Here is a 13,062-nt window from a genome sequence, read left to right on the forward strand (position 1 = left end):
CCATGATAGAAAGGTGTCGGAACACACAGTGCATCGCAGCTTGCTGCTGACCCCTGTCCACTACCGAAAGCGCCTACAATGGGCACATGAGTGTCAGAACTGGACCATGGAGCAATGGAAGAAGGTGGCCTGGTCTGATGAATCACATTTTATTTTAGATTATGTGGATGGCCGGGTGCATCGTTTACCTGGGGAAGAGATGGCAGCAGGATGCACTATGGGAAGAAGGCAGGCCGGCAGAGGCAATGTGATGCTCTGGGCAATGTTCTGCTGGGAAAACTTGGGTACCTGGTATTCATGTGGCTGTTACTTTGACACGTACCACCTGCCTAAAGATTGTTGCAGACTACGTACACCCCTTCATGGCAGCAGTATATCCTGATGGCAGTGGCCTCTTTCAGCAGGATAATGCGCCCTGCCACTCTGCAAAAAATTGTTCAGGAATTGTTTGAGGAACATGACACAGAGTTCAAGGTGTTGACTTGGCCTGCAAATTCCTCAGATCTCAATATGATTGAGCATCTATGGGATGTGCTGGGCCAACAAGTCCGATCCATTGAGGACCCACCTCGCAACTTACAGGACTTAAAGGATCTGCTGCTAACGCCAGCAGGAGGTGAAGCCACTGGAAGTATTCGAGCGGCCATCTTGGTATGCCCATAGAGCATCAATGATTGACAGCTTATAACGCCCCCGTTTCACCATCTCTGACCTGCGGATACGACAGTTGCATTTCGCCCTCTAGTGACAATCATGTTTAATGTTTAATTTGCTTGTTATGGATAATCTTTCGCAGATCGCGATATCTGAGCATTCACCTGCCCCGGTGTTCAGCCTATCAGTGCAGCACAGTGATCACCAAAAGCGACAAAACCGTCCACTTACAAGCTACATGTAAGTAGGAAAAGCTGTAAAATTAGCTTGTTTTGTGGTGACTATACGTCCTTTCCCTCAGAGGGTCCTAAAAAACGTCAAACTGGGATTTTTAATTTGCCTAAAATGCCTGGGATTTGCCTGTTTTTATATTGAAGCACTCGCTGTAGTCATACATGGATACATGTCATAAATTACGTGTTTGTTTGCCATTTAAACCTAGTGCCTCAGCTTAATTTGACCCATCTTTGCTCTGCGTGTCTCCCTCACTCTCTGCGCACCCACTGTGCATGTGATAGAGGGAGGGAGAGAGCACACTTATTCAAGTGACCACGAGAAAAAGGCACTTTTTAATTAAAACATAAAATATGTAACCGAATGAACACTTCGATGTTCGCAATAAATAAGTCTGAAAATGTCTGTTTTTATCTTACCTCAGTTTCAGGTGTACTGTTTGATATACTGTAGATACACATAACTCGCTCTGGCTTTCAAGAAAAAGATTTATTTATCTTTAAATAAATAAAGAATTACGCTTGTGGGACGTTTGCATGGTAGAGCTGTATGTGCAGATTTCAGATATAAAATTGGTGACTGAATGACAAATGATTAGACTCAAGATGCCGCCGAGTATGGCTGCTGCGTTGCGAGCTCCGACACAACATTGTAGTTTTTTGTTTGTTTTGTTTACAATTCTTATGTTTTTTGTCTTGGATGTTGTCTGCCTTATTGTCTACGACAGACAAACACTTTTGGACATTGGTTCAGCAATTGCACACCGTAAACCGGACTTCAAATTCCTCAATGCCAACCCACTGTTTTACAAACACGCCAGCGGAGCCCTTTATTTGGGCAGCCCGGCCGCGGAAACGCAGAAGGAAAAGGGGAAACAGAGCCGGCGTTCTCATCAAAGTAAGATGTTACGCAAATCAACCCCCGCTACCCAGTATTCTACTGGCAAATGTTCAGTCAATGGACAACAAGCTCTGCGAGCTGAGAGCGTGGATCTCTTTCCAACAAGAGACGAGTTACTGCTGCATTATCTGCCTAACAGAAACTTGGAAGTCTTCCAGACTCAGCCATCGAACCAGCGGGGTTCTCCGTGCACCAAGCGGACAGAGCAAAAGACCTCTCAGGTAAAAGCAGAGGTGGTGGTGTATGTTTTATGATCAACAAATCCTGGTGTGATCAGAGAAACATACATTCTATCAAGTCTTTCTGCTCTCCTGATCTGGAATTTCTCATGCTTCTATGTCGACCATTCTGGCTACCGAGGGAATTCACAGCAGTTATTATCACAGCTGTGTACATCCCGCCACAAGCCGACACAGACCGGGCACTCAAGGAACTGTATGGGATTATAAGCAAGCAGGAAACCGCGCACCCTGAGGCCACGTTCATTGTGACTGGGGACTTTAACAAAGCCAATCTCAAATCAGTCGCACCAAAAGTCGACCATTGCTACTCTCCCTTCTGGGATGGCTATAGAACCCTCCCCCGCCCACCATTTGGCAAATCGGACCACTCTTCCATTCTGCTTCTGCCCGCTTACAGGCAGAAACTGAAACAGGAAGCACCCACCCTCAGAACGATCAAGTGCTGGTCGGACCAATCAGACTCTATGCTACAAGACTGTTTTGATAACGCGGACTGGGAGATCCGGTCCGCCTCTGATGACGACATCGAGCTTTATACTGATAGCGTAACATGTTTCATCAGAAAGTGCGTATTGGATGTTGTTCCTTCCAAAACAATACGGATCTACCCGAACCAGAAACCTTGGATTAATAGCGATGTTCGTGCGGCACTTAATGCGCGGACCTCCGCTTTTAATTCCGGGAATGCGGAGGAGCATAAACAAGCCAGTACAGGAACAAGATTGAAGGACAGTTTAACACCACCAACTCTAGAAGCATGTGGCAGGGAATTAATATCATCACGGACTTTAAAGGGAATAAAAACACTGCCGTGAACACCGCTGCCTCTCTCCCGGATGAGCTAAATACTTTTTATGCATGTTTCGAGGGAAATAACACCGCCCTCGCGGAGAAAGCTCTCGCGGCTGAAGCTACAGAGGTTAGTTCACTCTCCGTCTCTGTAGCGGATGTAACCCAATCCTTCCGATGGGTGAATATCCGTAAAGCCGCGGGTCCAGACGGCATTCCGGGCCGCGTCATCAGAGCATGTGCGAACCAACTGGCTGGTGTTTTTACTGACTTTTTCAACCTTTCCCTCTCTTTGTCTGTAGTCCCCACATGCTTTAAAACATCCACCATTGTGCCTGTACCAAAGCAATCCAAAATCACTTGCTTAAATGACTGGTGTCCCCCCATCATCAGCAAATGCTTTGAGAGACTAATGAGAGATTACATCTGCTCTGTGCTGCCTCCATCACTGGACCCATTGCAGTTTGCTTACCGCAACATCCGCTCCACTGATGATGCCATTGCATCTACAATACACACTGCTCTCTCCCACCTGGAAAAAAGGAACACTTATGTGAGAATGCTGTTTGTAGAATACAGCTCAGCATTCAACACCATAGTGCCCTCCAAGCTTTATGTGCTCTGGGCTTAATCAGCTCGCTGTGCAGCTGGATCCTGGACTTCCTGTCAAGCAGACGTCAGGTGGTTAGAATGGGCAGTAACATCTCCTCATCACTGACCCTCAACACTGGAGCCCCAAAGGGCTGTGTTCTCAGCCCACTGCTGTACTCCCTGTACACACATGACTGTGTGGCAACACACAGCTCCAATGCCATCATTAAGGGCATCTAGCCCATCTGTGGCAACGTGAGATGTTCACCCCCGGCGACTCATTACGACATCCGGGGGTCCGAAGAACGGGTCCGGCAGCCCATCCTCTTGTCCGATCCCTCCCAGCTCTGGTCCTGGGCGTGCGAGGATGCCAGTGTGTGCACACATGGAGATTTGAAGCCGGCTCCCCGAGAAGAGGTGCGCACTGCGTTTTAAAGACAGCGGTGACCGCTGACCAAATGAGGCTTATTAATTATGCAACTTTTCTCACTCTCCCGCCCAACTCCCGTCGTGAGCCTGGCTGAAGGACGGCCCTAAGAGGCGGGGCGGATCATTCCGCCACAAATTTTAGATTCGGATTTATAACTACATATTCAGAAGTTTTTATATGAATATAATAAGTTATATGAAGAAGTTATTTGAATAATATAAACCAAATCTCACAGGAAAATACATTTCAAAATAATTCAACATCGCATAACAGTATAAAAGTTATCTAGAATTTACAGATTGGGAGCCTGGGTATCTCAGCGAGTATTGACGCTGACTACCAGCACTGGAGTCGTGAGTTCGAATCCAGGGTGTGCTGAGTGACTCCAGCCAGGTCTCCTAAGCAACAAAATTGGCCCGGTTGCTAGGGAGGGTAGAGTCACATGGGGTAACCTCCTCGTGGTCACGATTAGTGGTTCTCGCTCTCAATGGGACGCGTGGTAAGCTGTGCTTGGATCGTGGAGAATAGCATGAGCCTCCACATGCTGTGAGTCTCCGTGGTGTCATGCACAATGAGCCATGTGATAAGATGTGCGGATTGACTGTCTCAGAAGCAGAGGCAACTGAGATTTGTCCTCCACCACCCGGATTGAGGTGAATAACTGCGCCACCATGAGGACCTACTAAGTAGTGGGAATTGGGCATTCCAAATTGGGAGAAAATTTAGGGGGAAAAAATGACATATTGACAGAGATTCAATTAATTACAGTATATTATAATTTTATAAATTATTTTGAAATACATTTGTTTTCCTGTGAGATTTGGTTAATATTATTAATATTACAGTCTTGCATCTTGCAACAGTCAAGGTGTTACTTAGCAAGTCCATTCTGTTTTACGTCTCACCATGGTAGCCAAGCTAATTTAGAACAACAGTAGCTGTATTCAAAGAAAACAATTACTATGCTGCAACAATTCAGGGCTGTAAAGCTTTTATATGTGTCAGCAGGAAGAGGAACAATCACTGGCCAACATCCTTGGGGAAAACATTGACAAGATGCAGCTGACCAGGAAGATCCTCGATTTAAAACAGGTGGGTGATTGCACACAACAGCAAAAGAAGCTGCTGCTAAAGTTCTCAGCAGCCCTTAATTATCAGCATATCTTTGAGCCTGTAAAATAGGTGTTTTATTTATCTTCCAATTTCATACTGGAAAGAAAAATCACCCATGAAATCTCTTTTTAATATCTCAGTAGTTTCTCCTAGACAGCAGTGAGATTAAATGGAGAGTTATCTAGAGGAGCTCTCCTATGACGCCTTATAATGCTTAAAGGCAGCAAACTAGGTTTTGGAAAAGATCAAATGATCAAAATCAGTCTCAGGTTCACCGAAATACCTTCAGACCCTCGTTTGCTATGGAAACAGACGTCTAAGGTTTTACATCATTGCCAAAAATGCGCTTCGAGCGCCTGTTAAGATGTGGTTAGGTTAAATGGAAGATGGTTACAACTCAGGAAATTGCTTATTTGACTGTCTTTCAGGATGAGCAGCTGTATCGTAATCTACATGAGGAGATCAATCATATGGCCATCAGACTGGAGAAACAGGGGAGGACAGAGGGAAAGAGCATCTCGACCCGCAGAAAACATGTCAACAAAATGTTAGTGCATGTAATTATGCATACATACAGAAGATGGCTACAGCCCTACAGAGCATATACTGTATATATATATATATATATATATTATATGTTATAGATACTGTAGATGGATGGATAGATAGATAATTTAATGACAGATAGATAGATAGATAGACAGACAGACAGACAGACAGACAGAAAGACAGACTTTTTAAGACCCTATATTGTTAAATCCCAAAACATCTTTTGAAAAAGTACAAACAAAATCAAACATTTCTGCCAGGGAAGCTTCTGAAATTTGGTTGATTTAAAATGGAATAAACCATTTGTTGTTATTATTATTTGTCAGTTGTAAACATCTTAAAGATTATGCAAGGGGTATGTACATTTATGTGAAGAACTGTATGCATGTCCATGTTATTTGTGTAATAGGTGGCAGAAGGCGCAATCTCACTCGAGGGACTATCATGAGAATCTTCTACTCGCTCTGGAAGTCTCGTCCTTCTTTCAGCAAGCAGATAATGTTGTCTGTTCCATTAATAACATGGTAATAATTTTTCTTTCAAAGTTCCTTCAACAGTGCTATTTATGTTCAGATCTTATAGGAAATCCAGTTTGACAGCGCCATTTCGCTTTGACGTGCCCTTTAATATTAATAAATACTCCACTGCTGCACCGCTGTTTTTGTATGTTGACATGGTGATGTAATCTAAGAGGTTATTTATGGTTCACTCTCCTTTTTTTACTTTTCTTACAGAGAAAAGGCTTCTCTCTATCCAGTGGTGTGGAAACCAGCCGAGACGGAGAGATTCGGGACATTGCCAGTCAAATCATGGTGTGCGATTTCACAATTCATGTCCCATTTTGGTGACACGACAGTCTTTGAGCCGTACTTTAAACACAGCATGAAATCTGTGCTTAAAAGTTTTAGATCACAGTCCAAATCTCCATCCTGACTCCTGTGTGTTTTCCTGTCGAATGTTTTATGTCTGTGGTTTCAGATGTTGGATGTGACCGTATCTCAGCTGTCGAACCTGCACCCAGCATTAGCGTCGAGGGTCACGCAGAAGCAAAGTGAGGTGAAAGACTGCTGGAGTCTCCTCCAGAATGCTGTCAGGTAACTCAAGCTACTAATTTCAGCACCACTAGCGGTGGCACAGAAATGCACACATAATGAGGGACGAATTCTCTAATCAGTGGTATTTAAACAAACTTTTCCAACAGGTTAATTACCTCATTCAAATGCATCCTGTATATGTGACATTAATTAGCTATGTGCAAAAAATAAGTGTTATATTACAATTTACTTCTGCACAGACAAACATATGCAACATCAGCTGAACTCAAACTAAGTTACGTGCTAATCTGAATGCATAACTTGCATCGTAAAATACACTGTCTTCTTAAAAATGTGCGACGCGGAACGCAATATCCTAAATGTGTCCTAAAACGTTGGTAATTCACAAGAGGGAAACTTTAAAATTTAGCTAATACTTCAGTATTTTCATTATATGCTGTTATTTCAGGAGCTAAATTAATTCAACATGTTCAACCTTCTATAACGCATATATCTAGTAAACAGTGGCAGTGGATATTGACTGACTTTATAGCTAAAAAAAATGTATCGATAAAAGTAATCCATGCAACTCCTGAGTCATATTCCATAGTCTTTGCAGTGAAAATCTTCATCCGTTGCGCTTACATAGAGCAAAACGGGCTCTCATGTTCACATGAGAACTTGTGTTGATTAGCGCTAAAACAACTTCAATTCTTATGTGAACAAACTGTTCAAGCTTTACCACTAAAGGCACGTCTCTCCTTCATTTTTTCTTGGAATCTGTTTATTCCCATGCGCTTTAAGTATTTTTAAAATATGATGTAATCGTGCATTTAGCTATGCATCTTAGTGGCTTTGTTTAAAAAACATTGCTTAATTTCGGAAGTTACTAGTACCAGATGTGCAATAAGATATCATGTCATTCGCAGTCTCTATTTTAAATCCCCATAGAGTAGGAACAAATGAGAATCCATCATCAACATAATTAGAATCAGCAATGGAGCTGCTGTGTTCTTGGCTTCGGCCGCCAGTCCAGTTGGCAGGTTTATTTGATGGCTCAGTGTTGTGTTTGTAGGAACGAAAAGGCAACTCAACGGCCCTCCGCCCCCTTGTTAACCAAGGAAGGCAGTGACCCCGAAACCCAAAGCCAAGAGCTGCCCGGCAGCGTGGGAACAGACCAAGGGAGAATTATGGGAAAGGAGGTGAAGGAGGAACAGAATCGTCTGAAGGGGTTTACGGTATGCAGCTCTGCTTCTATTATGCTCGGAAAAGTTCATTCTCTCATAATGCTTGTGTTCCTTATTTTTCATTTCTTCCTTTTTACCTGTTTTCTTGTGGAGCCAAAGAAGCGACAGACTAAAGGCCTTTCACAAGACTTGCGTCAATGTTCCCCATTGAAAGCTCTATGGAGTGAAATGACAAGCTACCGCGTTAGTTGCCTTTCACACCGAACATGTTTTTCCCTCTATCTGTGCTGCTTTTCGATTGCTTTTCTACGTAAACGTGCTTGACGGGCATCTTCGCCCATGCATTGTTTAGATGCCAAGTCAAGTTATAAAGAACTTCAGCTTTTCAAAACTTGTCTCAAGAACACCTGAGTTCTGTTAAATTCGTTTTTAGCGCAAGAACGCTTTGGTCTGAACGGCCCCTTAGAGTGCCAGCATTTCAGAGTCTGTACTGCATTAGAGAACACTGCGAAATCACTGATTTCAAAAGGGAATGGTTTGTTGCAAGGTTTTGCGAAAGTGACACTCCATCATGCAACCAAAAGTTGAGAAAAGTCTTAACTTTTGCTGCAACAAACACTAATGCAGCCATCCGCTGGCCTGTATGAATTTCATACAATATCAAATTATGGTATTTGACTATTATTAATATAATAATAATAATTAGCTAATTATTAATTATGATATCGGAATATCAAGCCACTCAGAGAATAATCATAATATACTGTAATACAGTACTGTGGGTGTAGTTACAATCTGAAATAGGGGAGGGGCGCGTTATAAACAGTGGCTTATAAATGAGCATTTCCAACGTTACGGACGTGACATTTGCAGTGAAAACGTGAACTTGAACATCTCATAGAAAGTACTCATTACCAGTATATAGAACCATTTGTATGTATAATCATAAAACCTTTCAGATAAAGTTCAGACATAAGAACATTTTCATTCTAGACACATTTTCTACCGGTTTAGACTGGGAAATGAATGTGCGTTACGGATGTGACTAAAATGGACTTGAGTTTTTGGGAGACCAAATACTTTGTAGAAACTACAAAGATAGTTGTTGAAATTAACAATCCGGAAATAATACTAGCCACATAATTGGTAGAAGTGTTGGCACTCCAAAGAACAGGTGATATTAATTTTTTTTTCAATGTCATTTTCACATAACTGGAATAATGCACCCAGTAGGGTAAACTGATCAGTAAGTGGGGACAACGGGTTTGTGAAACTTCTGCTTGGTTTTAAAGTCACTGTTTTGAGCAACCGGCTACAGTATTTTTCTTCGCCTTGCAATAGAGCATGGTTACAATTGTTGCAATGCCCCATATGTGTATGTTTTATACACATTAGATATTCAATGCAAATGAATAAATTGTAAAATAGTAAAATCACCCCTTTCGTGACGCTATCTGCAACACATACAGTAACGCTTGTGTTGTGAGGTACGTTGAGTGTATTTCTACCATTAATTAAACGATGATTGGCACTTTGCCCAATTACATAACAGACACTGAACATGAGCAAGCACAAATTCCCCTAGTAACATGTTTAATGATGATTTTTGATTGTAAAAAACCTCTGACACTGAGTCTGGCTCCTCTTTAGACCACACAAGCACACTCGCTGCTTCTCCAACGTTGATGGTGCAACTCGCACCTTTAATGTGACTGATTAACTCGTTATTTAAGATGGCAAATTGTGGACCTCTCTTCCTGCTCGCTGGGATGCAGTTCTATTTCTCATTTATTTTATGACATCCTCTCTATCTAACAGAGCCTCGTTGTCTGTGATACACCACATTCAGGAAAAGCTTTTCGAGGTGTTATTTAAACTGGCACTACACATCTAGACATTTCCATGAGGTATAGCATGCTGCGATTGCACGGTAAGGGCAAAAGCAGACAGCCAGGACAAACAGTATTCTCTCAAAACACCCGAATCTATGAGTTGACATTATGGCTGAAATAACATCTTTTGGCCTTCTTTACACAAAATAGGAAAACATTCATTGGATTAGTAAAATGGCAACATAAACCATATTACGAGCTGTTAGAATTGAAGAAGAGCTTCACTGTGTGCAGTTTGTGTAATGATTATTTTGGCTAGATTCGAAAAAACCGACTCATGAGAATCATTTATTCGGGAATCGGGCTACACTGGTGGTACTCTATGTTTTGCGCAGCAGATTTAGTAGTGGTGTTGCAGTGCCATTGAATGGTAGTGCTGGAAACACTGTCAGAGTATTTTAGCACTGTGCTGTCTTCGCATTGGCAGAATGTACGTTTGAGAACTGTTAATGGAACCGAAAGTCATGAAAATCATTCAGTTCCAGTATTGGTAAAAAAAAAATGGAACCAGTTCTTAATAAGAGCCACTTCTCCACCCCTTAAAGCTTCTGTATCATATCGTTTCTAGTTTCCTTTTCGGTTTAAACATGGAAGCTAAGAAAGAAAGTTTTGCATCAGATGCTTCTTTGGCTGGCACAACACTGAGCGCAGGTTTATAACAATGGCCACTTGTTTCAACAGTGCTGGCAGAAGAATGGGTGCATCGTCTATGAAAAGCGTGCTCATTACACTTTATAGAGACTTTTACTGGGAGACAGTGAATGCACAAAACCCCTGGACTAGCAGGTTACCAGATGCTCCCACCAGCCCAGAGCCTTCAAACAGAACTGCCCTCACAGCTTTACACTCACAGGAGTGTTGAGATGATTATGGGATTTTAAGGTTGAGATGTACAGGCTGCAGCTGTTGAGGCGACTAGCCCAGGAAATGACACACAAAAGGGTGTGATGACATATGTATTCACATTCACACACACTCTAAAGTACGTATGCGAACGCAGACACAAATGCTTGGCCAACGCATTGCAAGTTTGCGTCCCCGTTATACTGTATGTTGTTGCAACTTGCGACGAGCAATGAATTGAGATCTGAAATATTTCGGAACACAGCAGTACGTGAAATAGAGCTTGTGTAGTTAGAAACATTTGTGTTCTTGTATTTACCTGGAGTAATAGAACATTTTTTGACTTAGCCTAGCTGAAAAATATAGCTTATAGATTTGATGTATGTATATATTTTTTTCTCCTCTTTGAAAGTGTCTTTAGAAAGCCACTGGTTATAAAACTTATGATTTTTATGCATATATTTGGGGTGAATTTTGGAAAACATTGGAAAATTGCAATTTTGGGCATTTAGTGTTGCAAAATTTCACCACTGTTTTTTTTTTTTTTTTTTTTTTTTTTTTTTTTGACGGTAAGTGGAAGTTCTGAATTCACAACACAGTTAACACACAAAAGTATATGAAAAATGATTCATTATGAGCAGTAAGGGTAAATTCATAAACAGTTATTGACTATTTAAAACTAATGAACATTATTGATATTGCTGATATACTTGCTGGTACTATCATAATGACATGTAATGTACTATTTAATATAATATGTATTCAATAAAACAAAGATCTTTTAATGATGGAACAGCACAGAAAACAGCTGAAAATCATTTGTATATATATATATATATAAAACCCATGACCGAGAGCGAGAACCACATTATAGCGACCACGAGGAGGTTACCCCAACGTGACCCTACCCACCCTAGCAACCAGGCCAATTGGTTGCTTATGAAGCCTGACTGGAGTCATTCAGCACGCCAGTCATTTAGCATATTAAATATACCATGAATACAATAAAAAAATAAAAATATCAATTTTATGACGGAACAGCACAGAAAACAGCTAAAAACCACTTTGAAAAAACTAAACATACTACATATATATATATATATATATATATATATATATATATACAGTACTGTGCAAAAGTTTTAGGCACTTGTGAAAAATTTTGCATAGTGTTTATGTCTTCAAAAATAATGCCATAAATAGTTTTCATTTATCACTTAATGTCATACAAAGTCCAGTAAACATAAAAAGCTAAATCAATATTTGGTGTGACCACCTTTGCCTTTAAAACAGCATCAATTCTCCTAGGTACACCTGGACACAGTTTTTCTTGGTTGTTGGCAGATAGGATGTTTCAAGCTTCTTGGAGAATTCTCCACAGTTCTTCTATCTATTTCAGCTGTCTCAGTTACTTCTGTCTCTTCATGTAATCTCAGACTGACACGATGTTCAGTGGGGGGCTTTGTGGGGGCAATGTCATCTGTTGCAGGGCTCCCTGTTCTTCTATTCTATTTGCAAAAGTAATGTTTGGGAGTCTAAAATGTATTTTTCCTATTGACACATTAAAGCTGAAAATATAAATAACCATCTTAAGACAAATGCTTTTGTGAAACATCTTATGTGCCTAAGACTTTTGCACAGTACTGTATGTACAGCATATATATATATATATAGTTGTGACCTTTTTGTGACTTCAACAAGCTGTGACAGCTACTTCTCAGCCTGACCAGCTGACTAGTGTTCAATCAAACCCTTTCTAAAACCAGTAAAACAGATCAGCTTGATCCTAGGTTAGTTTTGAGAGTATAACCATGGGTGTGGCATGGTGGCTCAATGAGTAGCACTGTTGCCTCACAGCAAGAAGGTCACAGGTTCAAGTCCTGGCTCAACCTGGGCCTTTCTGTGTGGAGTTTGCATGTTCTCCCCTTGTTTGCATGGGTTTCCTCCAGGAGCTCCGGTTTCCCAAACAATCCAAAGACATGCAAGACAAGTGAATTGGAGACTGTGTGCACATAGGTGTGAGTGAGAGTGTGAATGTGTTTGTCTGTGTGTGTTAGCCCTGTGATGGGCTGGCCACCTGTCCAGGGTGTTTCCCTGCCTTTAGCCCAAGAAAGCTGGGATAGCTCCTGCACTACCCATGATCCTGCATAGGATAAATGGCTATAGAAGATGGATGCATGTCTAAACCTGTTGATTTTTACATATTATGAGGAGCAGCACCCATTCCATGGTTGTGGTGTGTATGAACGTGTGTGTTCTTGTTTAGTGACATTGGCCTGTTTTTGGGCTAATGGCTCCCAGATGCAGTAGTCACTTACTCCATATGGCACATTGCTACGAGAACTCTTGGCTGACATCATTCCACAACTTAACACTAAAACTGAGGTCTTGAAAGATGGAGAGAGGACCAAAAAAACTGATGAAATACTGAGCAAAAACTAAGCGCTAATTGGTATCAGGACTGGGAACGGGGGCTGAGGAAGTCTTTGAAGAGCTATTCTGTACCACCAGTGACATAATTTACAATTCCTTACATGTCGTCATGCAGGAAAGGCCCAGGAGTTTATTTAAAAGCCTGAAGTGATTTTGAGTGAATGATGTAGT

General features: G+C 41.5%; 1 protein-coding gene across 4 annotated transcripts in view; it reads left to right on the plus strand.

Annotated features, from left to right (window-relative positions):
• The window catches only part of LOC127414353 (spectrin alpha chain-like), an 87,289-nt gene that overhangs the window by 28,953 nt on the left and 45,274 nt on the right, over positions 1–13,062 (plus strand). For all 4 annotated transcript variants that reach the window (XM_051652318.1, XM_051652320.1, XM_051652319.1 and 1 more), the window contains exons 6-11: positions 4,849–4,932; positions 5,382–5,500; positions 5,912–6,026; positions 6,237–6,314; positions 6,481–6,596; positions 7,612–7,774. In XM_051652318.1, the coding sequence (XP_051508278.1) occupies positions 4,849–4,932; positions 5,382–5,500; positions 5,912–6,026; positions 6,237–6,314; positions 6,481–6,596; positions 7,612–7,774 (675 nt within the window). The remainder of the gene's footprint in view (positions 1–4,848; positions 4,933–5,381; positions 5,501–5,911; positions 6,027–6,236; positions 6,315–6,480; positions 6,597–7,611; positions 7,775–13,062) is intronic.

The sequence above is a fragment of the Myxocyprinus asiaticus genome, chromosome 23 (assembly GCF_019703515.2).
Source record: "Myxocyprinus asiaticus isolate MX2 ecotype Aquarium Trade chromosome 23, UBuf_Myxa_2, whole genome shotgun sequence".
In the NCBI taxonomy this organism is placed as follows: Eukaryota; Metazoa; Chordata; class Actinopteri; order Cypriniformes; family Catostomidae; genus Myxocyprinus; species Myxocyprinus asiaticus.